The 24369-nt window shown below is 33.7% G+C and overlaps 1 protein-coding gene across 7 annotated transcripts in view; it reads right to left on the bottom strand.

The window, feature by feature from the left end:
• The window catches only part of farp2 (FERM, RhoGEF and pleckstrin domain protein 2), a 90586-nt gene that overhangs the window by 3580 nt on the left and 62637 nt on the right, over positions 1-24369 (bottom strand). The window contains exons 14-27 of one of the 7 annotated variants that reach the window (XM_009302421.4): positions 19791-19975; positions 18526-18615; positions 18169-18302; positions 16563-16644; positions 16228-16465; positions 16020-16150; positions 12895-12963; positions 12732-12821; positions 9313-9333; positions 7857-7939; positions 5865-5983; positions 5574-5737; positions 1988-2095; positions 1750-1901 (exon numbers count right to left, since the gene is read on the bottom strand). In XM_009302421.4, coding sequence (XP_009300696.1) covers positions 1750-1901; positions 1988-2095; positions 5574-5737; positions 5865-5983; positions 7857-7939; positions 9313-9333; positions 12732-12821; positions 12895-12963; positions 16020-16150; positions 16228-16465; positions 16563-16644; positions 18169-18302; positions 18526-18615; positions 19791-19975 — 1666 coding nt within the window. Of the gene's footprint in view, positions 1-1749; positions 1902-1987; positions 2096-3808; positions 3949-5573; positions 5738-5864; positions 5984-7856; positions 7940-9312; positions 9334-12731; positions 12822-12894; positions 12964-16019; positions 16151-16227; positions 16466-16562; positions 16645-18168; positions 18303-18525; positions 18616-19790; positions 19976-24369 lie in introns of all 7 variants that reach the window. The other 6 variants (XM_021477117.3, XM_021477118.3, XM_073954105.1 and 3 more) reach the window with 6 other exon arrangements.

The following is a 24369-nucleotide window of genomic DNA, read 5'->3' as shown; positions in this document are numbered from 1 at the left end:
CGAGAGAGATCAAATGCACTGCAGGTTAAGAATACACTGGCAAAAAGAAAAACAACAACAAACTGAGAAAACATCAAATAGACAACACAAAAGTAAGCATTGGACGATAAACGGTTTCAAGGCTTAACGCGATTTAGAAGAGTCAAGGTTTTAAACCGCTAGAATTTTCTGCTATACTGTGCCTAAGGTGTAAGTAAGCTTTTTTTATATGCTTTTTTATTGTGTTATAAAGAAAGCTGTGTTTTTGAAACTAATGAAGACAGTAAAAGTCAATGATTTATTTTAATTATTTAGCTTGACAGTTTACTAAAATGTAATGAATCTAATTTAAATCTTTCCTAAAATAAAATATATTGTGTTCAATGGGGAAAAAAGTTTTTTTTTTTACCCAGACATTTAAAAAGAATTTATTTTAGAGCAGTAATCACAATACCATGATATTTTTATTCAAGTTATCATAGCGTCAAAAACTTACATTACCCCATGCCCAAGCGCACACATTCTCATAACACATGCAGATACAGAAACATGCTGCCAAGAGCAAACCACAGATGGAAATTAAACGGCTGTTAATTTAGCATAAAAAAACATGTTTTAAAAGTATTATGTGGAATGTGTAATATACCTGTAGCAATTCTTTGACAATAATAATCACATCATCATAATCAAACTAATTCTCAAATAATCTTTTATTGAAAAACGTTGAAATGAAACTGATTCTTTAAGAATGCATTATAATTGATAGAAAATGTGACAGTATAAACATTTGTAAAGCTACAACATGTTTCTATTTCAAATAATTGTCATTTAAAAAAAATATGTATCTACAAATAAATCTTTTTCAATTTATAAAGTTGACATTTTTATGAAAACAAATTTATCAGACAGCACAACAGTTTTCAAAAAGGATTCAATAATACTATTAGGATATTAAAATGTCTTCTGTAAAATCATGCGACACTGAAGACCGAATGAAATGATGCTAAAAAACATGACCAACCAATAATATATTAAATAGTTTAAAATAAAAACAGTTATACTGATTGTATTACATTCATTTGGATCTGAACTATTGCACAGTTAAAGAGAGCCATTAAATTCTTTTTCAAACGTTTCCCAAATGGTGTTTAACAGAGTGAGGAGGTTTTGTCAAAAAAAATAAATAAAAAATTGTTATATTAAAAAAAATATTTATTATTAAAAATATTTTATATTAAATAATATATTTAATTATTTAATATAATTAATAATTATATAAAAATATTTAATAATAAATAATTATATAAAAAATATTTTGTCCATTATATTTTTCTTCTGGAGGAACGGTTATTTCTTGTAGTCTGGCTGAAAAAGGTCATTATTATTAGCCTCCTTAACAATTACTGTCTTTTGTCAATAAACTACAGGACAGAAAACTTGCCTGGTTAACCTAAATAGCCTAGTCAAGACTTTAAAATTGCTCTTTAAGCCAAATACTAGCATCCTGTACATTAACTAGTAAAATATGATGTACAGTCTTGGCAAAGACAAAAGAAATTAGTCATTACAACTATTATGTGCAAAAATCTATTCAATTTTTTTTATGTCACAGCAGAGAAAATATGTCTTCAATCGTACACTAATTCAACACATATCCGAATTATGAAAATGATCAAATTAAAACAACTGACGACACCAAAATTAACTGATAAGAAACCAAGAATAACCAAAACATGAAAAGAGAACGATTTTCAAATCCACAAACATCACCTTTCAAATGTGTACTCGCTCTCTGCCCTGAAGAAGTAAACATGGGATTTGAACTGGAGCTTGAAGACGTATTCTTTATGAATGCTGTCTGATTCCCCAGGAGTGCTGACTGTGTATCCCAGCAAAGGCAGACTGGCCAGAGGGAAATCATCCTGCAGCAAAAACACAAACCCTTTAGAAATGATCCAGATCTCATGCAGGAAGTTCAAGCCCGTGAATTTGATTCATATTTCAGTACCTGGTGCGTCTTATAGAAGAACAGGCAGAAGTTGGTGAAGACAACCCATAGTTTCTGCCAGCCGTTGCTGTTCTTGAACTTCCTCAGAAGATAACCAGACAGCTGGTTCTGTAAAGTGGGAGAACATGACTGTTAAAACTCACAAAAGAGAAGAGCACAGAGAGAACTCATTTACAAAGGACCACTGGTACAGCGGTAGAGGAGTTCAGCTGTACAAAGAGCTGAGCGCGAGAGAGTGAGGATTTTCCAATTTAGCGGATAGAATTCATACGCTCTACACAGATTAGTGGTGAGAAATAGATCCTAAAAGGGAACTGCTTAATGACTGCAGTTTATTTGTATAGCACTTTTTACAACAACAAACGTGACAAGCACAGAGCTGTAGAATCATGAAAAATAAAGCTGTAATTGCAAATGTATTTTTAAATGTTTTTCAAATATATTAGAGATTTTAATCATGTTTTTGATTATTAATTTACTATTCTGTTTATTACTTCATCATATAAATTAAAGTGAAAAATAAATAAACAAAGAAATAAATAAACTAGCCTGACAATTAAAATGCAAAAAAAAAAAAAAACAACAACAACTGATATTTCGGTCACACTTTATTTTGATGGTCCGTTTGTTGAATTTAAGTTATATTGCATCTGCATGCTTATTAGATTATAAGGAGACTGTTAGGGTTGGGGTTAGGGTTAGTGTAAGTTAACATGTACTTGCAGTTTCTTATAGTCAGTTAAATGTCTGTTTAGCAGCAGTATCAGCAGACATTAAGCAGACAGTCTACTAATACTCAAATGGACCATCAAAAAGTGTTACAGATATTTTAAAACACATCAGATAGTCACGGTTACAAAGATCTGGAGGGAACCTGTTTTTTTTTACTGCAGTTTGGTTGCACAACATAAAAACCCTTTTCAAGACTGACAAAGGATGAAATCTACATTTACTGTTTATTTTTTTAGTGCACATGATTAATTAAATGACAACTTTTTGGTGCAGGGGGCGATGCAGTGGCGCAGTAGGTAGTGCTGTCGCCTCACAGCAAGAAGGTCGCTGGTTCGAGTCTCGTCTGGGTCAGTTGCAGTTTCTGTGTGGTTTAAATGTTCTCCCTGTGGCAACCCCAGATAAAAAAGGGACTAAGCCAAAAAAAAAAAAAAAAGAATGAATAATTGGTGAATGTTTTTTAACCTTTAATCACAATCTGACCATTTACTTCTGCTCTGGAACGGTGGTCCTTCTCAGATGATGTCAGTTTGACGACTTGGGTGAAATATGCTTAAACACTCTCCTCCAACCAATACAAAAATGAAAGGAGGAGTGAAAAATAAAACCCCGCCCACTCAATGTTCCACTATAGTTTTAAACACATCTTACTAAAACAAAAGTCTGCAGCATATTCCAATTCACACAGATTCACAAATGTTTTTGTTAATTAGCAATAACAAATAAAGTAATACAAATGCATCCTCAACGTATCCGCAGGGTCTTAAAAATAATTAAAAGTTAAAATATTTTAAGGTCCTTAAAAGTAATCAAAGTTAAAATGTTGTCAATGTTGTCGTTTAAAACCCAAAGTGGCGATGAGTTTTTAGATGTCGGTGAAGTCTTAAAATAGGTCTTAAACGGTATTATATTTCAGTCTGATTCCGGTATATCCCCTTTATAAAATATTTAAATTAAACGTATTAAATAAAATCATGTGCATCAACATAAAAGGTCATATAATGTATTTTGTTTAAAATAAATAAATATGTTTTAAAGAGTGAAACCTCTCGCGTGAGCACTACTGGAGGGGGGGTTTGACCAGCCTGGTACCTGGTTCATGCGCAGATAGTCACTGAGAGACAGGTTCTGGTTGCGGTACCAGCACACATGTGTGATGGTGTTTGGTCTCTGGCCCTGACCGAGCAGATAGCGAGGGGGAAGCTCTGGAGACACGGCTGGAGAACTGAATACTGTCAGCAGGCAGGCAAACAAACACAGATAATGAGTTGATGAAGACAGAATGAGCAACAGGCAGCAACAGAGAAGAAGAGCAGAAGACCAAAACTGTGTTAGCATGTTAGAGTTCAATCCCTGAGTGCTAAAAAGCGAGAAATTTAAACTAATTTAAGTCTTTAGAGAGGAAATGTTAGAAGAACAGAAACATCCATTAACATGTTAAGCAACTTTTATTCCAAAAGGCAGTTAATGGTTAGAGGAGACAAATGTTACAGACATACAGTAAGAGGGGAGGTGGAGAAGCTACTGGAAAATATGAGGGTAAAGAAGAAGGAGACAGAAGCAGAAAAAGAAAACATCCAAGAGTCTTGGCCCCTCATCCACAAGCTTCGGTTGCAGTCCAGACCTCAACAGCCACGATCGGTGGTGTGTGTGCGTGTATATGTCAATTTTTATTTTAAAGACATTAATTTCTTTGTCTCTTTCTCTAGGTAGTGTTTGTACTGAACTTTTTTTTTGATCTTTGTTGTATTGAATATGCAATAAATAAATAAATAACAAACAGAATTGGCAATTGAGGATATAAATGTAGATAGCAAGACAAAAAATCATTACAAAATGCAAAATAAACAAATAAAGAAGATAATTTTTTTTTTCCTTCAGCATCAATCAGTATCAATAATATAATTTACTTTTCAATCATAGGTCGACATTTTCAGTTATTATTTTCAAGTTATTTTAAAGTTGCTTTTTTGGGGGGAGGGGTTCAATTTTACTAATTGTTATTTTAGTACGTCAATTTAAATTAAATGAGAAAGTTTTCATCTCACATCCCTGAAATGAAATAAGTTATTTTCATTTTATTTCAGTTAATGTTTATTTTGTTTAGAGTAGTTTTACTTTTACAGTCTTAGTTAACTATAATACCCTGTTAAGTCTGGATGAGATTTCATTTGATAGTCTTGAACTTTGTTCAAGATAAAATAAAAATTTAATTATTCATATTAATAAACACATAATAAAATAAACATAAGCAAACAAAAAGCCATATAATTACAAATTAAATAATTTGAATCTAAAATGAATATTAACTAATTTAATAATTCAGGTTCTAAAGTATTGTTATATATATATATATATATATATATATATATATATATATATATATATATATATATATATATATATATATATATATTTACAGTTGAAGTCAAAATTGATAGCCCCCGTTTATTTTTTCCCCAATTTCTGTTTAAGTAGAGAAGATTTTTCAACACATTTTTAAACATAATAATTTTAATAAATCATTTCTTATTTTATCTTTGCCATGATGACGGTAAATAATATGGAAAATTGCTAAAAGGGGCTAATAATTTTGACTTTAAAATGGTATTTAAAAAATTAAAAACTGCTTTTATCCTGGTCGAAATAAAACAAATAAGACTTTCTCCAGAAGAAAAAAAAAAAATATCAGACATACTGTGACAAATTCCTTGCTCTGTTAAACATCATTTGGGAAATATTTAAAAAAGAAAAAAAAATTAAAGCGAGGCTAATAATTCTGACTTCAATTGTATAAAATTTCAAAACAATTGTTTCTTTTGGAACTATGACCCAGGCGTAAATGTATAAATGCTACCTCCACGGCGAGGCTGTGGTCAGACATGGAGACGCTGGTGTTGCGGTGCCAGCACACATGCATGGTGGTGTTGGCCCTGTGGTGACTCTGCTTGTCCAGCGAGCAGCGGGACGAGTTCATGTCGTCCTCTGACTCCTGCTCCAGAGAAACCTCATCTGAAGATCCTTAATAGCGTGTGGAGGGAGAGGAGGAACAGGAGAGCAGGAGCAAGAGGAAGGGCAGGGGTTTACATCTACTTTAGGCTGAGGGACACAAACACTTCTAGAGGACTAAAGCACTGGAGGAACTTACTGTTGGAGCGATCGCACAGACTCGGGTCCAGCAGGACGTCTGATTTCTCCTGGCATTTCTTGGACATCTCAATAGCCATGTTCAGATCTTCAATCCACTTGTTCATTTCTACCTTGGAGCTGTTTAGGAGAAAAATAGTCCGTGAAAAATGACCAACCACAACAGATAGAACAAAGGCAATGCTGACAGTGAAAACTAACCAGGCATTAAAAATGTATTGTTCATCGACTACTGTCTATTTTCATCAAGACTCCAGTGTTACAAGTAATATAGCCATCAAAAAAATTAAGATATATTTGAATTAAAGGCATAGTTCACAAAAAAATTTCAATTGTGTCATCATATGCTCACCATCACATAACATCATTTACTTGAACTTGTTTTGTTGAAGACAACAAAAGATACACTGAAGAATGGTGGAAACAAGTAAACCATTGACTATCAAAGAGTTTTTCTTTTCTACTATAGAAGTTAATGCTTACAGGTTTTCAGTTTTTTTCAAAATATCTTCATTTGTGGTCAACAGAACAAAAAAAAAAAACTGGTCTGGAATAAGCAAAGGGTGAGTAAATGAAGATAGAATAAAAAAAATTTAACAATCCCTTTTAATGTAGAGTTGAGATCTGGGATTTAATTTTGCTAACACATCAGATATTTTGAAGCAGCTTTGAACAGTGCAATAAATATGCAAGAAAAAAATACAATCATGCATGCAATTTGCAAAATATGCATTAGAAACACCGTAACCTTTGTCAATCACTACAAACTACTGTTGATCAGCTAATAGTGAAATCATTAAATTAGTTCAAATTGAAATAAATTAAAAACTAAACCACTTTATCAGACAAATAATATATGGTAGCTTTATAAATAACAACACAATTTAATTAAACTCCAGGGTTTTTCCAATGTGAAAACAGCTCTAAAGTCTCTTTCCCACTCTTTGGGCCCTATCATACAGCCGGTGCAATGCGGCGCAAGGCTCAATGAAAATGTTATTTGGTAGCTTCAGCTCTACGCAAGTGTCATGTTGATGTTTTGCGTCACGCTGTTTAAATAGCAAATGCATTTGCACTCACGTGCGCCCATATGCGTCTAAAAAGGAGGTGTGTTAAGGCGCATTGCTAACGCGTTGCTATTTTGAGGAACTAAAATAGACCGCTCAATAGAACAGCTCAAAGCAGGTCTAACGTCCAGTGCAGAGTGTTAGTTGTGCATCTTGCTTACACATTGCTTAATACACACAGGATGTACAGCTATTCATAATATCTTTACAAATGAAAAAGAATTAAAGGATTAAATGTTACAATAATGATTACTTTATACATGAATATAAAAACCACCGCCTCCATGCCTTCTTCATCTCGGGGGCCATTTTTAAGTTTCTTCATGACAACTTGCTTTTGTATAATGTTATTATTAGTAGTAGTAGTATTTATTACATGCATATATATATTTGTTTATTAAAAACAAGCTTAGATTTGTTTACAATTCGTTATTATTGTTCATTTATTCGTTTGCTGGAAATTAGAACTGAATTTATAAATAGTTTAAACAAATCTTTGCGCTTAAACTAAATTGATTATGTAGGCTAATGGATGTCTGTGCGTACAACACAATTTCTTATCCACGAAAGAGAGAAATTGAAAGTGAAAGTAAAGGTGAATTGGAGAAGGCTCATCTCTCTTTCTCGCGCTGCAGATGGTGTGTTTGATGTTTTCTCACTAATGAAGCGTTCAGTTTTTCCACCATGTAAATGACAAATACGCCATGGTGCAACTCAACTGACTTCTAAAGGGAATGGGAGATGAGACTCTCCGATTGGTTTATTCTCAAAAAACACCCAGGACTCATTAAGAGAATAAGTTCAACTCTGTTAGACCATGCGTCGCAGCACAGAGCATATCTTTCCATTCTTCCATTTTTTCAGATGCACCCTTGTGTTTCTGACTTTGCGCCTTGACTGTTAAAATAGAGCCCTTTGTCTCTCACCTGGCTGCCACCACAATGGTCCTCTGAGCAGAATAGATGGTGAAACAGTGCGGCACAGACCATTCGTTCTCACTCTCCTCAACCTGTAAACATAGAGAAGTACAGAGAAGAGCTTTTTCACACTTCAACTAGTTAACCCTGATGATAGACAGATTGCTTTATAATTCACATTACTCATTACTTATCCAGTATTAAATACCCAGGCTATTTAAATGCTGAGGCTTTACACTGTATGTTTCTATAATACAATGGGTTAATATCCTAACTTGTACTGTCAATATCACCGATTAGATGAATGCACAATGTAACCCATTTAAATGAAAGCTCTAGCATTGCAATCCTTACATTGCTGATATTTAAGCTTCTCGTGAAGTTTCAGAAACGTAATGGTAAGAATCCAAAGTTTTGAACCCAATTTTGACAACTGATATGGTTTGCATGTCTATTTGATAATGACCTTCAGTAACACCTGTTTGTATGATATGAATGCTGTTTTAATGGCATATTGAAGCACGTAAACATAAGGAGCACGATTGACTGGTTGCTAACATCTAGTCCTAACATTTTAAAGGGACAGTTCACCCCAAAATTGAAATTTACTCAACATGTACTTACCATCAAAGTTCTGTTAAACACACAAACCTTTTTTTTTTTTTTTTTTGAATGTTGGAAATCAATAAGCATTAGCGTTGCTTTAAACTTATGTGCAATATTGTGCTAAATATGTGCAAAACATTTGCAAACAAAGCACTATTATTCAAAGGGAACAAAATGATCACTTCCTGATAAACTGGTGCCAAATTTCAAAACTAAAAATGAAATTTGTTGCGGTACGAGAAGCCACTGTGAGCTTTTTTTCTTATATAATAAATGACTTGAAAATGCAATGAAAATGCAGTCCATTAATGCAGTTTCATAGCATTAATTAATCAAAATCACATGACTTTTTTGATGCAAATTTAGGTATCCTGTGTTCAAAGTAAGATAGAAAACCAAAGTTTGGAGCAAGTCAAAGATTATTAAATGATGACAGAAGATTCATTTTTGGGTGAACTATCACTTTAACACTGTTTTAGCACTCACTGTACACATACAGTGCATGTCTGACACTGAAAAAGCAATGATAACATTCCCCTGAAACAACAACCCAAGGGGGAAAATAGCAGCTTCTAAATTACAAATGAGAAACATTTCTCTAGCTGGGATCAAATGGCTTATAATTAACTTGAAATAAAGCACAGTGGGAAAAGAGACTCCTATCAGACCTATAGCATCTGCATGACTCACATTTTATGGGATGACTGATCCAACCACAATATGTGGCAAAAATGTACTTGATAACATCCTGACTATAAGCAATTCCCAATTCTACTGAAGCTGGGGAAAAGATGCACAAGGATCGAAGGAAAAACAAACGTTTGGGAGAAGAGGATTGTGGGATTTTCCTCATACTCACAGGAGCGTCCAGCACAATGAGCTGCAGGAAGAAGCGAAGCACAGACAAGTCCTTTGTAACAGTATGCATTGTAAACATATTTCTTCTTTATAAACCCTTTTATTTCCACCAATAATTTAATTTTTTTTTGACCATTTCTAAAATTATTTCCATTTCTAATTACAAAGTCACATGTGAATTGTGTTCCTTAAAGCATTCCAAGTTATTTTTTGAATGTTTTGTTTTGATGATAACCTATGGACAAAAGGTCAATCATGCAATTAAAATGTTGGTTAAAATATTTTTAAAAATCATTTAAAATGTTTGGGAATTGAAAGTTTAGGTTTTAAATAACAATACACATTCCCAACATTACAGTTATACTATATGTATACTGAATGAACAAAAAAAAATAGATTAAAACATTGAAATAATGGTTTTCAATTTTATAATGTTTTAAAATACACTATTCCTGTGAGGGCAAAACTGAATGTTCAGCATCATAACTCCAGTCTTTATTGCCACATGAAATTTCATAAATAATTGTAATAAGCCCATTTGATGCTCACATAAATATATATGTATATCAATGTTGATAAGAGTTGTGCAGTGATCTACTTTCCCTTTATTTTTTTAATTGTTTGAAGAAAAAAGCTTAAAAGAATGTTTATTTATCAATTCTTTGTAACAATTTTGAAGTTGTTCACCAAAACAATCTCACGCCAGTTCTTTTTTATTTAGCAACTAATTCATATTAATTTGTATGACATCACACATACAATTTAGTACGGTTTGCTGATCCCGTAATGACCATTGGATTAGGAGTGGGGTTGGGTGCCAAAGCTTTTTAAAATTGTACATATTTGCATGGCTGAACTTTTGTATAACTGAATTAGCCACTAAACTGACAAATTGTAAAATAGTGCTTTCCTCGTTTTCCTATATATATATATATATATATATATATATATATATATATATATATATATATATATATATATATATATATATATATATAAATTTATGCTAAATAAACATTTTCTTTAAAAAAAAAAGTCTCATTATCTGAGTTTCCGTCTTAATGTAAAGCAAATCTTTTTTTTCTGAAGTTCGGAAAAAAGAAAATAAATTCCAAATGTGAATTAGTTTGGCTGACTGTAGAATTGGTAACCAAGCAATCAACAGTAAACAAGGGCTAAATGTTGTTGCTAAATCAGATAGGGTTGCGGCCGGAAGTTAGTGAGAATTATTTAAATGATTTTGTAAATTCCCATTTATTGTATTTTATTAACGTCTACCCCCACCAAAACCCTAAACCCAACCGTCACAGTAATGGAAACAGTAGTTGTGCCGAGTACTATTTATGTTATTTATTAAATTACCCAATAAATTGTATTTTATTAACACAACTTAAATATTGTATCCTATTAAGACTTTACCATAAACAAGGCAAGCATAATGGAGACAGCTTTTTAGTCACATGGGTTTATGCAGCAAAATTGTTTCCATCTCCTATTATTCGCAATGACCCTTTTTTGCACAAGTTCAAAACCACCTAACGAGCATGTAGCAACTCTTTTTATTTTTATTTAAAAATTTAAAAAAATACTCCTAACACTTCAAAATATCTCATAAATTGTGGATCAGGACAGAGCACACATGCAAATTCCCTTTAATAGTACATACAGCAAATAAGGCAAGATCACTGCTTTATGAAAACAATGCTAAGATCTGAGAGAGTGCAGATGTTTAAAGAAAAAAAAATCCAGTGTAAACCTCATTTATCACTGCCTGTCTGTGAACTTTCATCTCAGAGAACCCAGCAAGCCATATTAATTCCATCTTTACTTAAAAAAAAACATGTTTCTGAAAGAGTCCTCTTCTTATTTTTAAAGATGGCTAAGTCTTTTCAGTGTAGCACTGGTCCACTGGTTTGGACAGGGCCACTTATCAAAAGGGCTTTTCAGGAGAGCTGGATGACATAAGGGATGAGTCGTACTGATAGGGAAAATGAACTAAAAACTCAGCTGAATAAAACTAAAATGAGGTGTGTGTACTTCTTTTTACCAGTTGTGTGCTATAGGGTGATTACCAAAAATTTCATTATAGCCAATAAAAAATGTGCCTTATCAATCAAGTAATTTTGATTCTTTAGCTCATCTTTTTAAAGCCACTGTAGGAAAATTAGTGCTGTAATGCAAGAACAACTTTCTATAACAAATCCATTGAGTGGATGATTAAAAAACCTTTAGAAAAACAAACAAATCCCATTCTAGTTACCATTTTGCGGTGTATTAATTAGGGATTAGTGATGGGTCGTACTTGAACGATTTGTTCATTTTGAATGAATATTTTGTATGACTCGAGAACGATGAGTCCTCTCAGGGAGTGATTTGTTTATTCGCGCATGCTCACATTTGTGAAGGTGGAGTAGAAGATTAGTTCCTTTTTCAAGTCTTCTATCAGGTTTGACTTATTTGTTCATCACATGAAATTCAGAAGCCAATCATATGTAATCAGAGTCAAAAAAAGATTTGATTCATTCATTCTGAGTCCGCGGGTTTGAATCATCTTTCTTTACATGCTGTCACTTGATGAACGAATGACTTAAAAACCAGAATACTCAAAAGGTGAACTAATTATGGCTTCCTTCGGCTTAGACTGTCTCCACTGGTTAAGCTTAGACTGTACTTTCTATGTGATGTGAACGAACCACTCAGATCTGAAGACCTGTCAGAAGAGGTGAGCTGACATAATCATAGACAAAAGACCAGGTAAACAATAAATGATTATTTTCTCTTTCTTATAGCATTCTAGTTACGACTTGTTTGTAATGTGATCACTTTTGGTGTTGTTGTAGATGAGTATGAAAGCAACTCCTAACATTTTAGGCCAATTAAACAAAATGACTCGAAAAAAGATTTGTTCACCTCGCTGAATGAGGACAGTATTCAAATTTATGCTGAGATCTTGGAGTGCACATTCAATGGACATTTTATTACCCCATTTAGGCATATTTTACATAAGAGGAGTCATAAATGCAAATTACGTGACACCACTGATGCAGCATGTCACGTGAAAAATGTACTTAGTGGATTTAAAACACCCAAATGGCATTCATGTTACACACACAACCAAATATCTCATTAAATGATGCTTTCCTTTGATGATCAAGATTGTCAAGAGCATTACATATTTAAACAGTATGCCAGCATGCATATTTAAATGCAGCAACGGTCTGTTATGTAATGCTCCGATTTGTCAGGCTTTTTTATTTTAACTTAAGTGGTGACTCAATTCACAAGGCCCTTAAATCAAAGAACCATCCACATCTGAAGGTCATATGAAATAAGGTACAGCATGACATAACGTATACCATTTCACATGCTACAACAGTTTATTTATACATTATTCCAAATATAATTCCTGGAAATACTCACAATCATCCCATGCAGAGGAAGTTGCCCATGAACTTTGAACTGATTGGTTGCAGTGACCCCTTTGCTTGTGTACAGCAGCATGTCTGAAAACTTCAATAGAAATGTTTTGAGCACAGACAGAAGTTTAAAAAACTAGAAAATGATATTAAAAGTCGAGTCTTACAAGAAAAAACATTCTCTGCTGGAGACCCTTCTTGGTGAGCTTGTAAAGACAGCCTTCCCTGATGAATTCCTATGGGTGAAACAAAGAAAACAAATACAATGGTCATTCAAAGGACTGTAGTCCATCGATTGTACTAAAATATTGTTTGGCCTGTATTAAAATAGCGTTTGGTCAATAGGCCTGCACGAATTGAAAAAAAAATCTAAATGTGATTTATATGATCAAAACTGTCATTTGCGATTTACTATAATTTTATAAGAGAGCTGCATGTTTGATGTGGTGGTTTTAACAGCACCGAAGAAACACTAAAAATAATCCCAAACTATGCTACTGTTTATTTAAAACCATTTTTTCCAATAAAGTTATCAGTTGTCATGACAAATTAAGTAAATAATTTGTGGGTTTTGCTGTAACAGTTTTCAGCTTTTAATTACGTTAGTTGGAGTGGTTTCGTTACTCTTGCGCACCTCCCTTGTCATATTAATAATCAAAATAATTGCATCTTTTGCGATTTAAAAATCGCACCTTTTCAAATTGCAATTTTGGTTTAAAATTGATTAATCACGCAGGCCTTTTAGACAAAACACTTAATTGTACAATGCAACAATCTGGAACTGCAGATTGTTCAGTTTTCAGCAACTCATTTTACATACTGTAAAAAATGCTGGGTTCCACATAATTCCTTCATGTTGTCCCAAAACAAATTGATAAAGTTAACTTGATTTTCGTGGATTTTAAGTGGACTTAACATAAAACAATTACACTGTCCCAAAACAACTTAAGAATTGTGTTGTTTTAACTTATTTTAAATAAGTAGTTTAAACAAGCAGCAAAAGTCATTTGTTGAGTTCAATATTTCCATATTGGAGACTAAATCTGTGACTTTTGAAGTATTAGTTCAGATCCATAAGGACTATATTTCAAATCAAAAACAAGATTATTTAGGTTACACCATTGGCAGATGTTTTTGCTTGTTTTAAGGAAAAAAAACTCACTTCATTTTGACTTGTTATTTCTAGAAACAAAACAACTTCTTTTGCTTTCTAGAAAATACTCCTTGATTTAAGTACTCTTTGATATTTAGACTACAAACAAGACAAACATTTTACAGTGTAAATCTGGGCTTCAGCAAGTCTAGTGCTAAAGATTAAGGGCTCTATTTTGACGGTCCATGCACAAAGCGCAAAACGCTTTCAGGGCGTGTCAGGACGCGTTTTTGCTAATTTAAGGACGGGAAATCTGCCTTGCACTTTGGCGCATGGTCTAAAAGGGTTGAGTTTATTTTTTTAATGAGTTATAGGTGTGTTTTAAGAATAAACCAATTAGAGTCTCATCTCCCATTCCCTTTAAGAGTCAGCTGCGTCGCGCCAGGAGCGCATTCACTTTTTACAGGACGCAAAGTAAGTCTAAGTGGAAAAAATGAGCAATTCACAAGCAAACAGTTAACAGTTTTTTAACAGAAAACTGTTAAACAGAGCATCTTATGCGTGAGAATGAGAGATAAATGATCACTTTCATTTTCACTCTTGGATAGGGAAACCTTTACGCACAGACATCAATTAGTCAATAAATAAATACTTTTGTTTCTTAAGTGCAAATATTCGTTTGAAAACTATTTCTAAATTCAGTTCTAATTTCCAGCAAACGAATAAATGAATAATAATAGCAAAATGTGCTCAAAAACCTGAGTTATATCCTAAAACACATGCTGTGTCCCATATGGTCTAAAACCTGACAGGTGGACAAATCTAAGCTTGTTTTTAATAAAACAAATTTACATATGGATATAATAAATAATACTGCTAATAATAACAACATTATACAAAAGCAAATTGTTATGAATAAACTGAAAAAGCCTCCCGAGATGAAGAAGACATAAAATCAGTGATTTTTCATATTTATGTAGGCTAGAAAATAATATTTTGTAATATTTTAATCTTTTATATTTATATCCTATATCTATTCTTATTCTATCCTATATATCCTTAAAATTTACATTTTTTCATATGTAAAGATATTTGCCTATTGCTCTCTTGTGCGTATTAAGCAGTGCGTAAGCGAGGCGCAACTCTGCCCCGGAGTTTAGACCGGGTTAGTTTTGGTCTAATGAAAAATCTATCATAGTTTCTCAAAATAGCAACGCGCCAGCGGTCTGCCTCAGAACGCCTTCCTTTTTAGACCAGAACGCCTATGGGCGCAAAAATGAGTGCTAATGCATTTGCTATTTAAACAGCGTAGCGCAATGCCTCAAAACGACTCTTGCGCCAAGCTTAAACTACCAAAAGACTACTGCGTCACGCCTTGCGCCACACTGCGCCGGGTGTATGATAGGGCCCTAAAGGTCTTTGCACACTGAAGTGCGGAACCTTCAAGTACGTATTGCTTAATCCATTCAGAAAAAAAACTCAAAACATTTCAGAGTCTTTTCAACCAGTGATGCTTCTCCTCTCTCTTTTCCAATAAAGAAAAAGAAAGAGAAATATGCTACATAATGTGTTCATCCAATACTAGAAGGAGTTCATTTCATTTCAAAGTTCATTTCAGAAAATCAGAGAAATTTTGACACATTGCTTCTGATACACGTTTACGTACATAAATCCGGAACAGAGACTGGCAGTTGAGTAGCCTACTTATAGAGATTATAATTGGTTGTGGCACCATTGACATGTCAAAGCAATGGACCGAAGCGGACCATGAGGCGGTTATACTGTCTATGGGCAGTACATCAAATGTATAGACACATACACACAACAACTGTCTGCCGCTATCTGTCTTATATTATGCTCTGTGTTTGTCATAAAGTTATCTGTAGCTCAAACGATGGCATTCTGTATTTAGCTTTTCGCTTGTACAGTGGCTCTTAACTGTTAAAACACCTCTCAAAAGCGAATTTTATAAGAAAATAAAGATAAGAAAAACAAACCAAAAAAATTTAACCTGGTTTGATTTTTTTTTATGATGGGCAAAGGTTTCGGAGGCAGTGTGACAAGGCGATTTACACAACATGAGATCAAATTTATTTTTCAATGTGAAGTATCATGAGTTAAATAAATTATGGACGTAAATTTTGGATTCAGTGTGCAATAACCTTAACAGAAAACAGCACTTAAAACAGTCACACTCACTCTTCCAGGAGCTGTAAGGTTCTCAATGCCAATCAGGTCTCTCTGAAGTTCTGTCAGCTTCTGGAAGTTTTCCAGTCGAATCAGACTGCTCTGTAACTGTGTAGCGATCTCTGCAACCTCTTTCAGGGCCTCTGGAGAAATAACAATACATCACCATCCGCAGATTTTCAGAACAAAAAAATGTGATATTTATGTGAATAAGGTCTACCTTTGCAGTCATCGTAGTCTCTGTGCTGGGGTGAATAATGTTTACACAGACGCTCCAGGATCAGTTTGTAGTGCATGAGCCTCTGGATGGGTTTCAGCAGGAAGGTGTTTAGCGGCAGGTAGCAAACCTTCTGCAGCTCAAACTCCTTATACACGGTCTCCAGCTTCTTCACACGCTTGGTTGCCTTCTCCAGCTCGGTTAACACCTCATCGTGCTTCTGCAGGTAACCGGTGAACTCCTGAGGAGACAAAAGCAGCAAAGACATTAAATGAATTATGGATTAGCTCAAAAATCAAATTGAAGTCAAACGTTGTTTTTCTGAATTATCATCTTACCTTCAAAGAACACATGTTGCGCAGCATTACATCTCCGATTCGTTGGTAATCTCCTTTTACATGAGCGTTAGAGCGCCCCTCCCTGTGAAAATCAAAAACGTCAATCAAACAAACCCTTCATTAAAGTGATTTCTCACCCAACAAAAAAAATATATAGATGTTTCTTTCTTTCCTATTTACAAATGTCTGACTTTAAGGAAAAAGTGAGATTGGCAAAGAACTGTGAGGTGGGAATCAAAGCTGAGTAACCAATTGCCTCAATAGGGAGCATATAAAATTGCAGTATGATTAGTCAGATCATTTGTCAATCAAATCCTTGTGCGAGAGGTCAGTTACTTCATTGCAAAAAAGTTCTTAAATTTTTTTGACTTGCTTCTAGTCTAAATAGCTTAAAGTCTTTAACCAATAAGCATTTTCTAGACAATAAAAAACAACAATGTGTCTTCTTTAATGTCTTCTGAAGCCACAGTTAAGTAGGGTTTTCCCCAAAACAAGCAAAATAATCCTCCAATGAGTAAGTAAAATATTCTAACTTTATAAATCCACAATCAAACCAAGTGCTTCAGGGGTAATTAATGTGTCAGTGCTCTTTGGGTAAGGGATTCATAGAAATAAACAAAAAAAATCAATAATCCAAGGCACTTGAAAAAATCTTGGACAGATGATTTCTTTGTTTATATTATTTTATTTTTACTTATTAAGTTTATTTTACTTAAGCCACTGGCTAGCTTCCTTAATTTTGACTTATTATTTTTGAAAACAAAACCATGTTTTGTAACTGTCTGAAAAATGCTTCTTGGTGTAAGTATTTTCAGACTAGAAACAAGACAAAAACCTTGCGAGAAAAACATTTTATGGCATCTAACTGAATTAAACCTCTCACCTAATTTTTATTTGTTTTAGATTGCCTTTGTACAGTGTCACAAAAATGATGCTATATTTAAGTGGACATTATCAGTAGCCACAGCTGTAACACTTTGTGTTCACTAACACAGACTTAGACAAGTATGTGAACATTATTTAAGAGAAATAGGCCTTTTGTGTACATAGAAAACGTTCTGGGTCTGATAATTAGCAACTTTTGTCAGCTAGCAGTCATTAAAACATAAGTACACTGTCTGCTTAATATTCGTTAACACTTTATTTTTAATGGACTTGCAAAAAGTGCCTTGAACTTATGCCTTTTTTCGGGTGCCTTGGACTTATGATTTCTTTGTTTATATTAATTTATTTTAACTTAAGTTTATTTTACTTAACTCGTCTTGAAAATGTTTCTTGGTGTAAGTATTTTTGGACAAGAAACAAGACAAAAACTTGTAAGAAAAGCATTTTTTGCAGTCTCCCTCCTAACTGAATTAAACCTCTCCCCTAATTTTTATTTGTTTTAGATTGCCATTTTTACCCTGTTTTTAAAAGTAGTTACCTTTAATTGGAAAAAAAAAACTTTCCATCAGTTAAAAAAATGCTATTTTTTTTTTTAAAAAGGGTTTGAATCAGCATGAGAATAAATTACAAAAAAATTTTAACAATTTTTGTTTAATAAAAAACTACAATTTAAAGAAAATATACGCCAAGATGTATTGTAACTAATGAGAGGGTCTGGTACCAGAGCGCCAGCCTTTGGTCAATTTCTTTGAGAAAGCCTCGGTGGAACTCATAGATTGGGTCGATGTTGGAGAACAGGAGGGTCATGAGTCCCTCAGGCATTGCATTTTCTTTAATCACTGCACTGCGGAACCACTGACAGGAGAGACAGACACACACCAAAGTGATTAGATAGAGCTCAAAGCCAGAAATCCTCTAACAGACACACATTAAGCACATCTAAAGACAAACAAAGACCTCTTAAATGACACAGCAAACAGTACACATTGTACAGACACCACAGTGTGCATTTCCAGACAAGCCTCACAAGGTAAACTTGTTATAGTCGTGAGTCATGAAAGCAATCAGCTCTGCTCACCACTGTGATGACCTCCAAATCCTTCAGGTAAGTCCGCTCTGTTGTCAGAATCTCTTTTGCAATGAAGTAGGCTTTGTCTGTTGGATATCTCTGAAAAAAGAAAGCAGACTTAAAACCACTCTTTGATGAGTTATGTTCTCTGCACATAAGTTCATTAATATTATTTACACTCAAACATATAAACTTAACTCAAAGATCTAAAAATTTTAGGTACGAAAAAGGCCTGCTTGTTCAATATGTATTAGAAAAAAGGGGGAAGGGGCAGTAAACAAAAATAAGTATCTGTTGTGACCACATAGAAAGTGTCAGCTAGCAGTCACTAGAACATAAGTACATTGTCTGCTTAATATTCGCTAACACTTCATTTTGATGGTCGCCCAGAATTCATTTTAATGATTACAAATAACTTTGTGAGTGCAGGCCAGCTTATTCTACTAAATTTAACTCTCTACTACTTTATTAATACTGTAATAAGAGTTAATAGGCATGAAGTTGCAAAGTACCTTGCAATCAAAAGATTGAACCATCAATATAAAGCACTGGTTATTATGTAACTTCTGGGTTTTAAGGGGATCATCAAAATCTAGAAATTAACCATAATAACAGTATATATAATAGTAAAATATCTAATGAAAAACAGAATTTGAAAGCTAGAAATTTTGCACACAAATAAATGTTAGCAGAAGGTTAACACAATGGTTATTCAACCAACAAATCAAAGGATCACTAGCTAGGCTTCCATTGCCCTGTGCTGATGCACATTTTGAAGTATCACATAAAAAAATGATTGAAAAGCCAAATTTCAAATCAAAATACTTTTATTTACAATAAAGTTCTTATGCTCGCTAGTTAGTTTTGGTGGTTTAAAAAGGGTCAAGAGTAAATGCGAAGAATGAAAGTTTGAAACACATTTGCCAAATAAACAGATGTAGCAAACATTACACCCACATGAACCCATTATGCTTGCCTTGTTTACTGTTGGTTGCTAGGTTACCAATACTACAGTCAGCCACTCTAATAATTTAATGGAAACACACCTAGTTCACATTTGGGATTTTTTCATTTTTTTAAGCAAATTTTAAAATAATTTACTTCATGTCAGGATGAAAACCCAGCTAGTGTCATCAAAACATACAATCATAAAAGTCTCAAAGAACGAGCAAGCCTTGTTAAAGGGAATTCATTAATGCCCTGAGCTAGGCTCAAACAGTACACTTTTATCATTTCTATAAAGGCTCAGGCAGGTCGGCATGCGATCAGTGTACCTTCCTCCTGCCCTCTTCGTCTTCGTCTAGTCTGGCAGTTCCCACCTCATTCAAGATGGGGCTCTGCAGGGGTGACGGTGCCTGGCCTGGAAGACTGAGGGTGGACATCTGGAAGGAGGGTGACAGACACAAAGGACCCTTGTCGTTGAATGGAGAGAGTTGAGGACTGTCAATGGCAATGGAGTCTATGGGATGAAAAAAACAGGGAAATACTGTTAAGAAAACAAGCAATAATAATAATAATAATAATAGTTTATGTAATATTGCTTTATTTGTTTTACATTATTTAAAACTAACTAAAAAAGGGAAAAGGAAATTAAAATAAAAATGTTTCCCATTGCTTTTGCGATGACATCTGTTATCTGATAACATGTTTACTGATATGAGGACAACCTGTAACTCGCATCAGATCGCTAGAATAGTAAACAGCAACAATTCAACCATCCAGTCATTTCCCAATGGACAAAATCAATATTTTCCAACATGTTTTCTTTGCTTGTGAAGCAGTTTCAGTTAGATGTCACAAGAGAGAATAAAAAATTATACAAATGTCTGTTTTATGCTGAGGTTAAGATGTGACTAGTTAAACACCAAGCAACAAACAACAAGTTGCAAATTCATTAATAATAAAAAAAAAAAAAAATCAAACCTCATCTTTCATGCATCTCATTCATTAATTTTCTTGTCGGCCTAGTCCCTTTATTAATCCAGGGTCGCCACAGCAGAATGAACCGCCAACTTATCCAGCACGTTTTTACGCAGCGGAAGCCCTTCCCGCAGCAACCCATCTCAAGGAAACATCCACACACACACACACACACACACAGAGACACCCATACACTACGGGCAATTTAGCCTACCCAATTCACCTGTACCGCATGTCTTTGGACTGTGGGGGAAACCGGAGCACCCAGAGAAAACCCATGCGAATGTATGGAGAACATGCAAACTCCACAAAGAAATGCCAGCTGAACCGAGGTTCGACCCAGCTAACCAGTGACCCTCTTGCTGTGAGGCGACAACACTACCTACTGCGCCACTGCGTCACCCCTTCATGCATCTATAATGGGTCAATTCAGTAAATTTGGTATTCTCTCCTGAATCTGACAAACAAATAAAAAAAATAATAATCATAGTCCTAACAATCCTAAATAAATGTATAAATTCAAAAACAGATGCTTTTACTTTTGACAGCAAATCTGACAAAGCAGAAAAGCAAAATAAAGGATAAACCGGGTTGCTGTTCACACACATTCAGCCATTTGTTTGCAGAGCAATAAAATAGAAAAAAACATCCATTTCCTTCCCCACAAACTAATCATTAAGATAAGAAATCTAAAACAAAAGCAAAAGAGAGACTGTATTAAAGTGGGACAAAAAATGAGAAGGGGGAAATGGTTTCTTCCTCAAAGAGGAGCAGCTCACAGGGGAAAACAAGAATGTGGAGGCTGGGCATAAACAAGGAACTCCACACTGAAAAAGGTGGCTTTACGACCCGGAAATAATTCAAGCAGAGGATTATCAGCAATACTGCAGGGCTGGTGAGCCGGCAGTGGTTTACAGTTTAACTGGAGGGTCCCGGCGGGGATGACATTGGAGAAGAGGGAGGGAGTAAAGGGGGTCTGGAGCTGGAGTTTGGCAGTCGGCCTGAACAAACATAGAGGCTGCGCTTGACACTAGAACGAGACTGAGGAATGTAGCAGGAGAAGCTGATCTGGAACTCTAAAACAACAGAAGGACGCACGCTCCATTGTGTTTATTACCCCATTCAAGATTTTTCCTTAGAATAAAGACAAATTCGTTTGTAATCTAGCAACTCAAAATGACAGTATTTTACATGTACTTTTGAGCAAAGGGCATACTGCATTCTAAAAAAAATCTAATTAAAACATAAATGTAAATCTTTGATACAAAACACATGATTGTTTGATGTATTTTTCAACCTTTAGTGTGAAGGTATGACCTTTTAACCTATTTAGTAACTTATCTGTTAAAAGCTGGTGATGGAGATGACTAAAATCAATCTATTAAAAACACAAAACAGCATAAATTGATTAAAAAAACATGCAATAATATAAAAAGTGCTTGTCCACTGGCATCATTTAATGAATGTTCAAAATTATTGAAATAAAATTTTAATTAAAAAATTAAACTACAATAATTTAATTGAAATAAAAATTTTAATAAATGTAAATAAAACCCCATGTAAATATTGTGAAATAAAAACAAAACACTTAAATGAGCACTGCTAATGTTACAGATGTTAAAAATGATACAGTAATACTGGTATAAAACTATTTTAGTATATTGGCACTGAAAGGCTAAACAAATGTAGATAATTAAATTTTAATCATTTATTTGATTAAATGACTTATTTATTATTATTATTTTTTATGACTTGAGTAACTTTTCAAATGTTTTCATGTCAACCCAAAGGAGTATCATTTTCGAATTTTAAAGGCTTCTGATTCACAATGTCATGAAAGTCCGGAGCATTATTAAACTTTAGAAGTTAACTTTAACAATCTTGATTTATTATTTAATTCCAATATTAGCATATAGGTAGAAGGATTCATGATGATGGCATCTCCAGACCACCGTCATTAAGGTGCTACCTTTAGAGATCGCCTCACAAAGAAGTAATAATAAAAAGGTGGCTCAAGATGTTGTTTTCTGTGGCACTGATCCATGCCATTGAGAACAGCTCCGTAAATACAGAACTTATCAAAATAGCACTGCAAACCACAAACCTTGAAAAACCCATTAAGGTCCCATCCTCAAACAAGCATTCCAGAGCTTCAAAAAATATATAATAAAACATATTAGATTTCATTAAATCACACCATTATAGTTAAAGTAAGGTTATATATGAACACAGGGTATTTAAGGGGCTAATAACTGTTGTTATAAGTTATTAATCTTCAATTAAATATTTTTAAAAATGAGTAGGAAAAATAAAACTGAAATACCAGTTAACCAAAAGGGACTTTTGTCTTTATTTTCAAAGGGGAAAAATAAATGAAAAGCAAACACATACATGTAAGTACATTCTCTTTTTACATTAGTACATTATGGACCTTGTATTAGCATTCATTACTCTTAATTTCAGAATTAAATTAACAAAAAGAAAATGTGTGTAAGAAGAAAGCAAAGGCAAAGTACAGAGGGTTGAGGCAGATCTGTTTAGACTTTCTCTGGTCATCAGCTAGACATAAGTAAATCTTTTATATTTGAAAAAAATAAAAAAGTTAATTTTGTTAAATGCAGTATTGTGATTCAGTGTTATTTCAATTTAAAATAATTTAAACCATCATATGAAAACTTTGGAGTTTACAACTGAACTGAATGCAGATTTGCAAACACTGATCTAAATGCAAACTAAACTGCACATATAAAACCCAAATCAAAATGCATGTTGTGCGATGAAGTTTGTAAGTAATATCACAAACCATATCAATCCTAAAATGCAAAATAAAATTATTTTTTTTGATACATCTTTAATAGCAAAGTTTTACAATCCTACGTTGTATATATGTTTTTCCTATCGATAACATTTGTGCATCTTTAATATAATTAAAAAAACACCCTAAAATTGCACGTTTGTGCCAATATTTTAAGTGTACATGTAAACAAACCAGACCATATTATAAGCTTTATCCGATGAGGAACTAGGTTAATGATTTTGTTACCTACTAAGGACAGCATCTACCATTGTGTTTTTAAATCATATCTAAAGTGCTAGGGTGAGTGCTATAAAGGGTTAATAGGCTAAACTTATTAATATTCCAGATCCTTGATACAGAAAACGCTCCTCAGAGACACTGTGAAGTTAAAACACTGAAGGAATACAATGCGATTATAAAAATGCACAAACTAAAGAAGGCCGAAACGGTCACATAACTGGAACACCCTCATAATCTGACATACTAATGCATATGGATAATGCATATTGGAGTTAAATACTACAAAACCTTTTCATGAAAACAAAAATAAAGCAGCTTTATGTGCTATATGGAGAGTGAAGACTAAACTATATCAGTCCTCAAAGAAAAGTAATTATTGTGGGTGAAATAAGGGAAGATCACACATCATAATATGTGAACCATGAGCATTAAGGGTATCAGTGGGTGCAGATTTAAAGACTTTGAGTAGATTAAAACACTTGTGTGTCTTCAAGACATTTTTGTTCTTCATGTTAATAGAAACAGCATTCTTATTTTGACTAAATGAAATGTGTTTCATTTAAATCTATTTTAAACCAAGTACAAGTCTGTTAATGACACAAAAGTGCCCAATAAAATCAATAAACTGTTTAAAGTGTGCGTGCCCAAGTGCCATTCAAGGATGAAATAATGAATTCTTTGTTCAAGATCTGTCTGTATTATTATTATTTTCACTATTTTTTGGCACCATTTTCTGTTTTATATGTAATATGTGTGGGTGTTTAGGTATGGATTTTAGTGTGTATACAGTTGAAGTAAAACTTTTTAGCGCCCATTTGAATTTTTTTTTCTTTTTTAAATATTTCCCAAATTATGTTTGACAGAGAAAGCAAATTTTTACAGTATATCTGATAATT

This window comes from Danio rerio, chromosome 6 (genome assembly GCF_049306965.1).
Source record: "Danio rerio strain Tuebingen ecotype United States chromosome 6, GRCz12tu, whole genome shotgun sequence".
Taxonomy (NCBI): Eukaryota; Metazoa; Chordata; class Actinopteri; order Cypriniformes; family Danionidae; genus Danio; species Danio rerio.
This window is presented reverse-complemented; position numbering and strand designations above follow the sequence as displayed.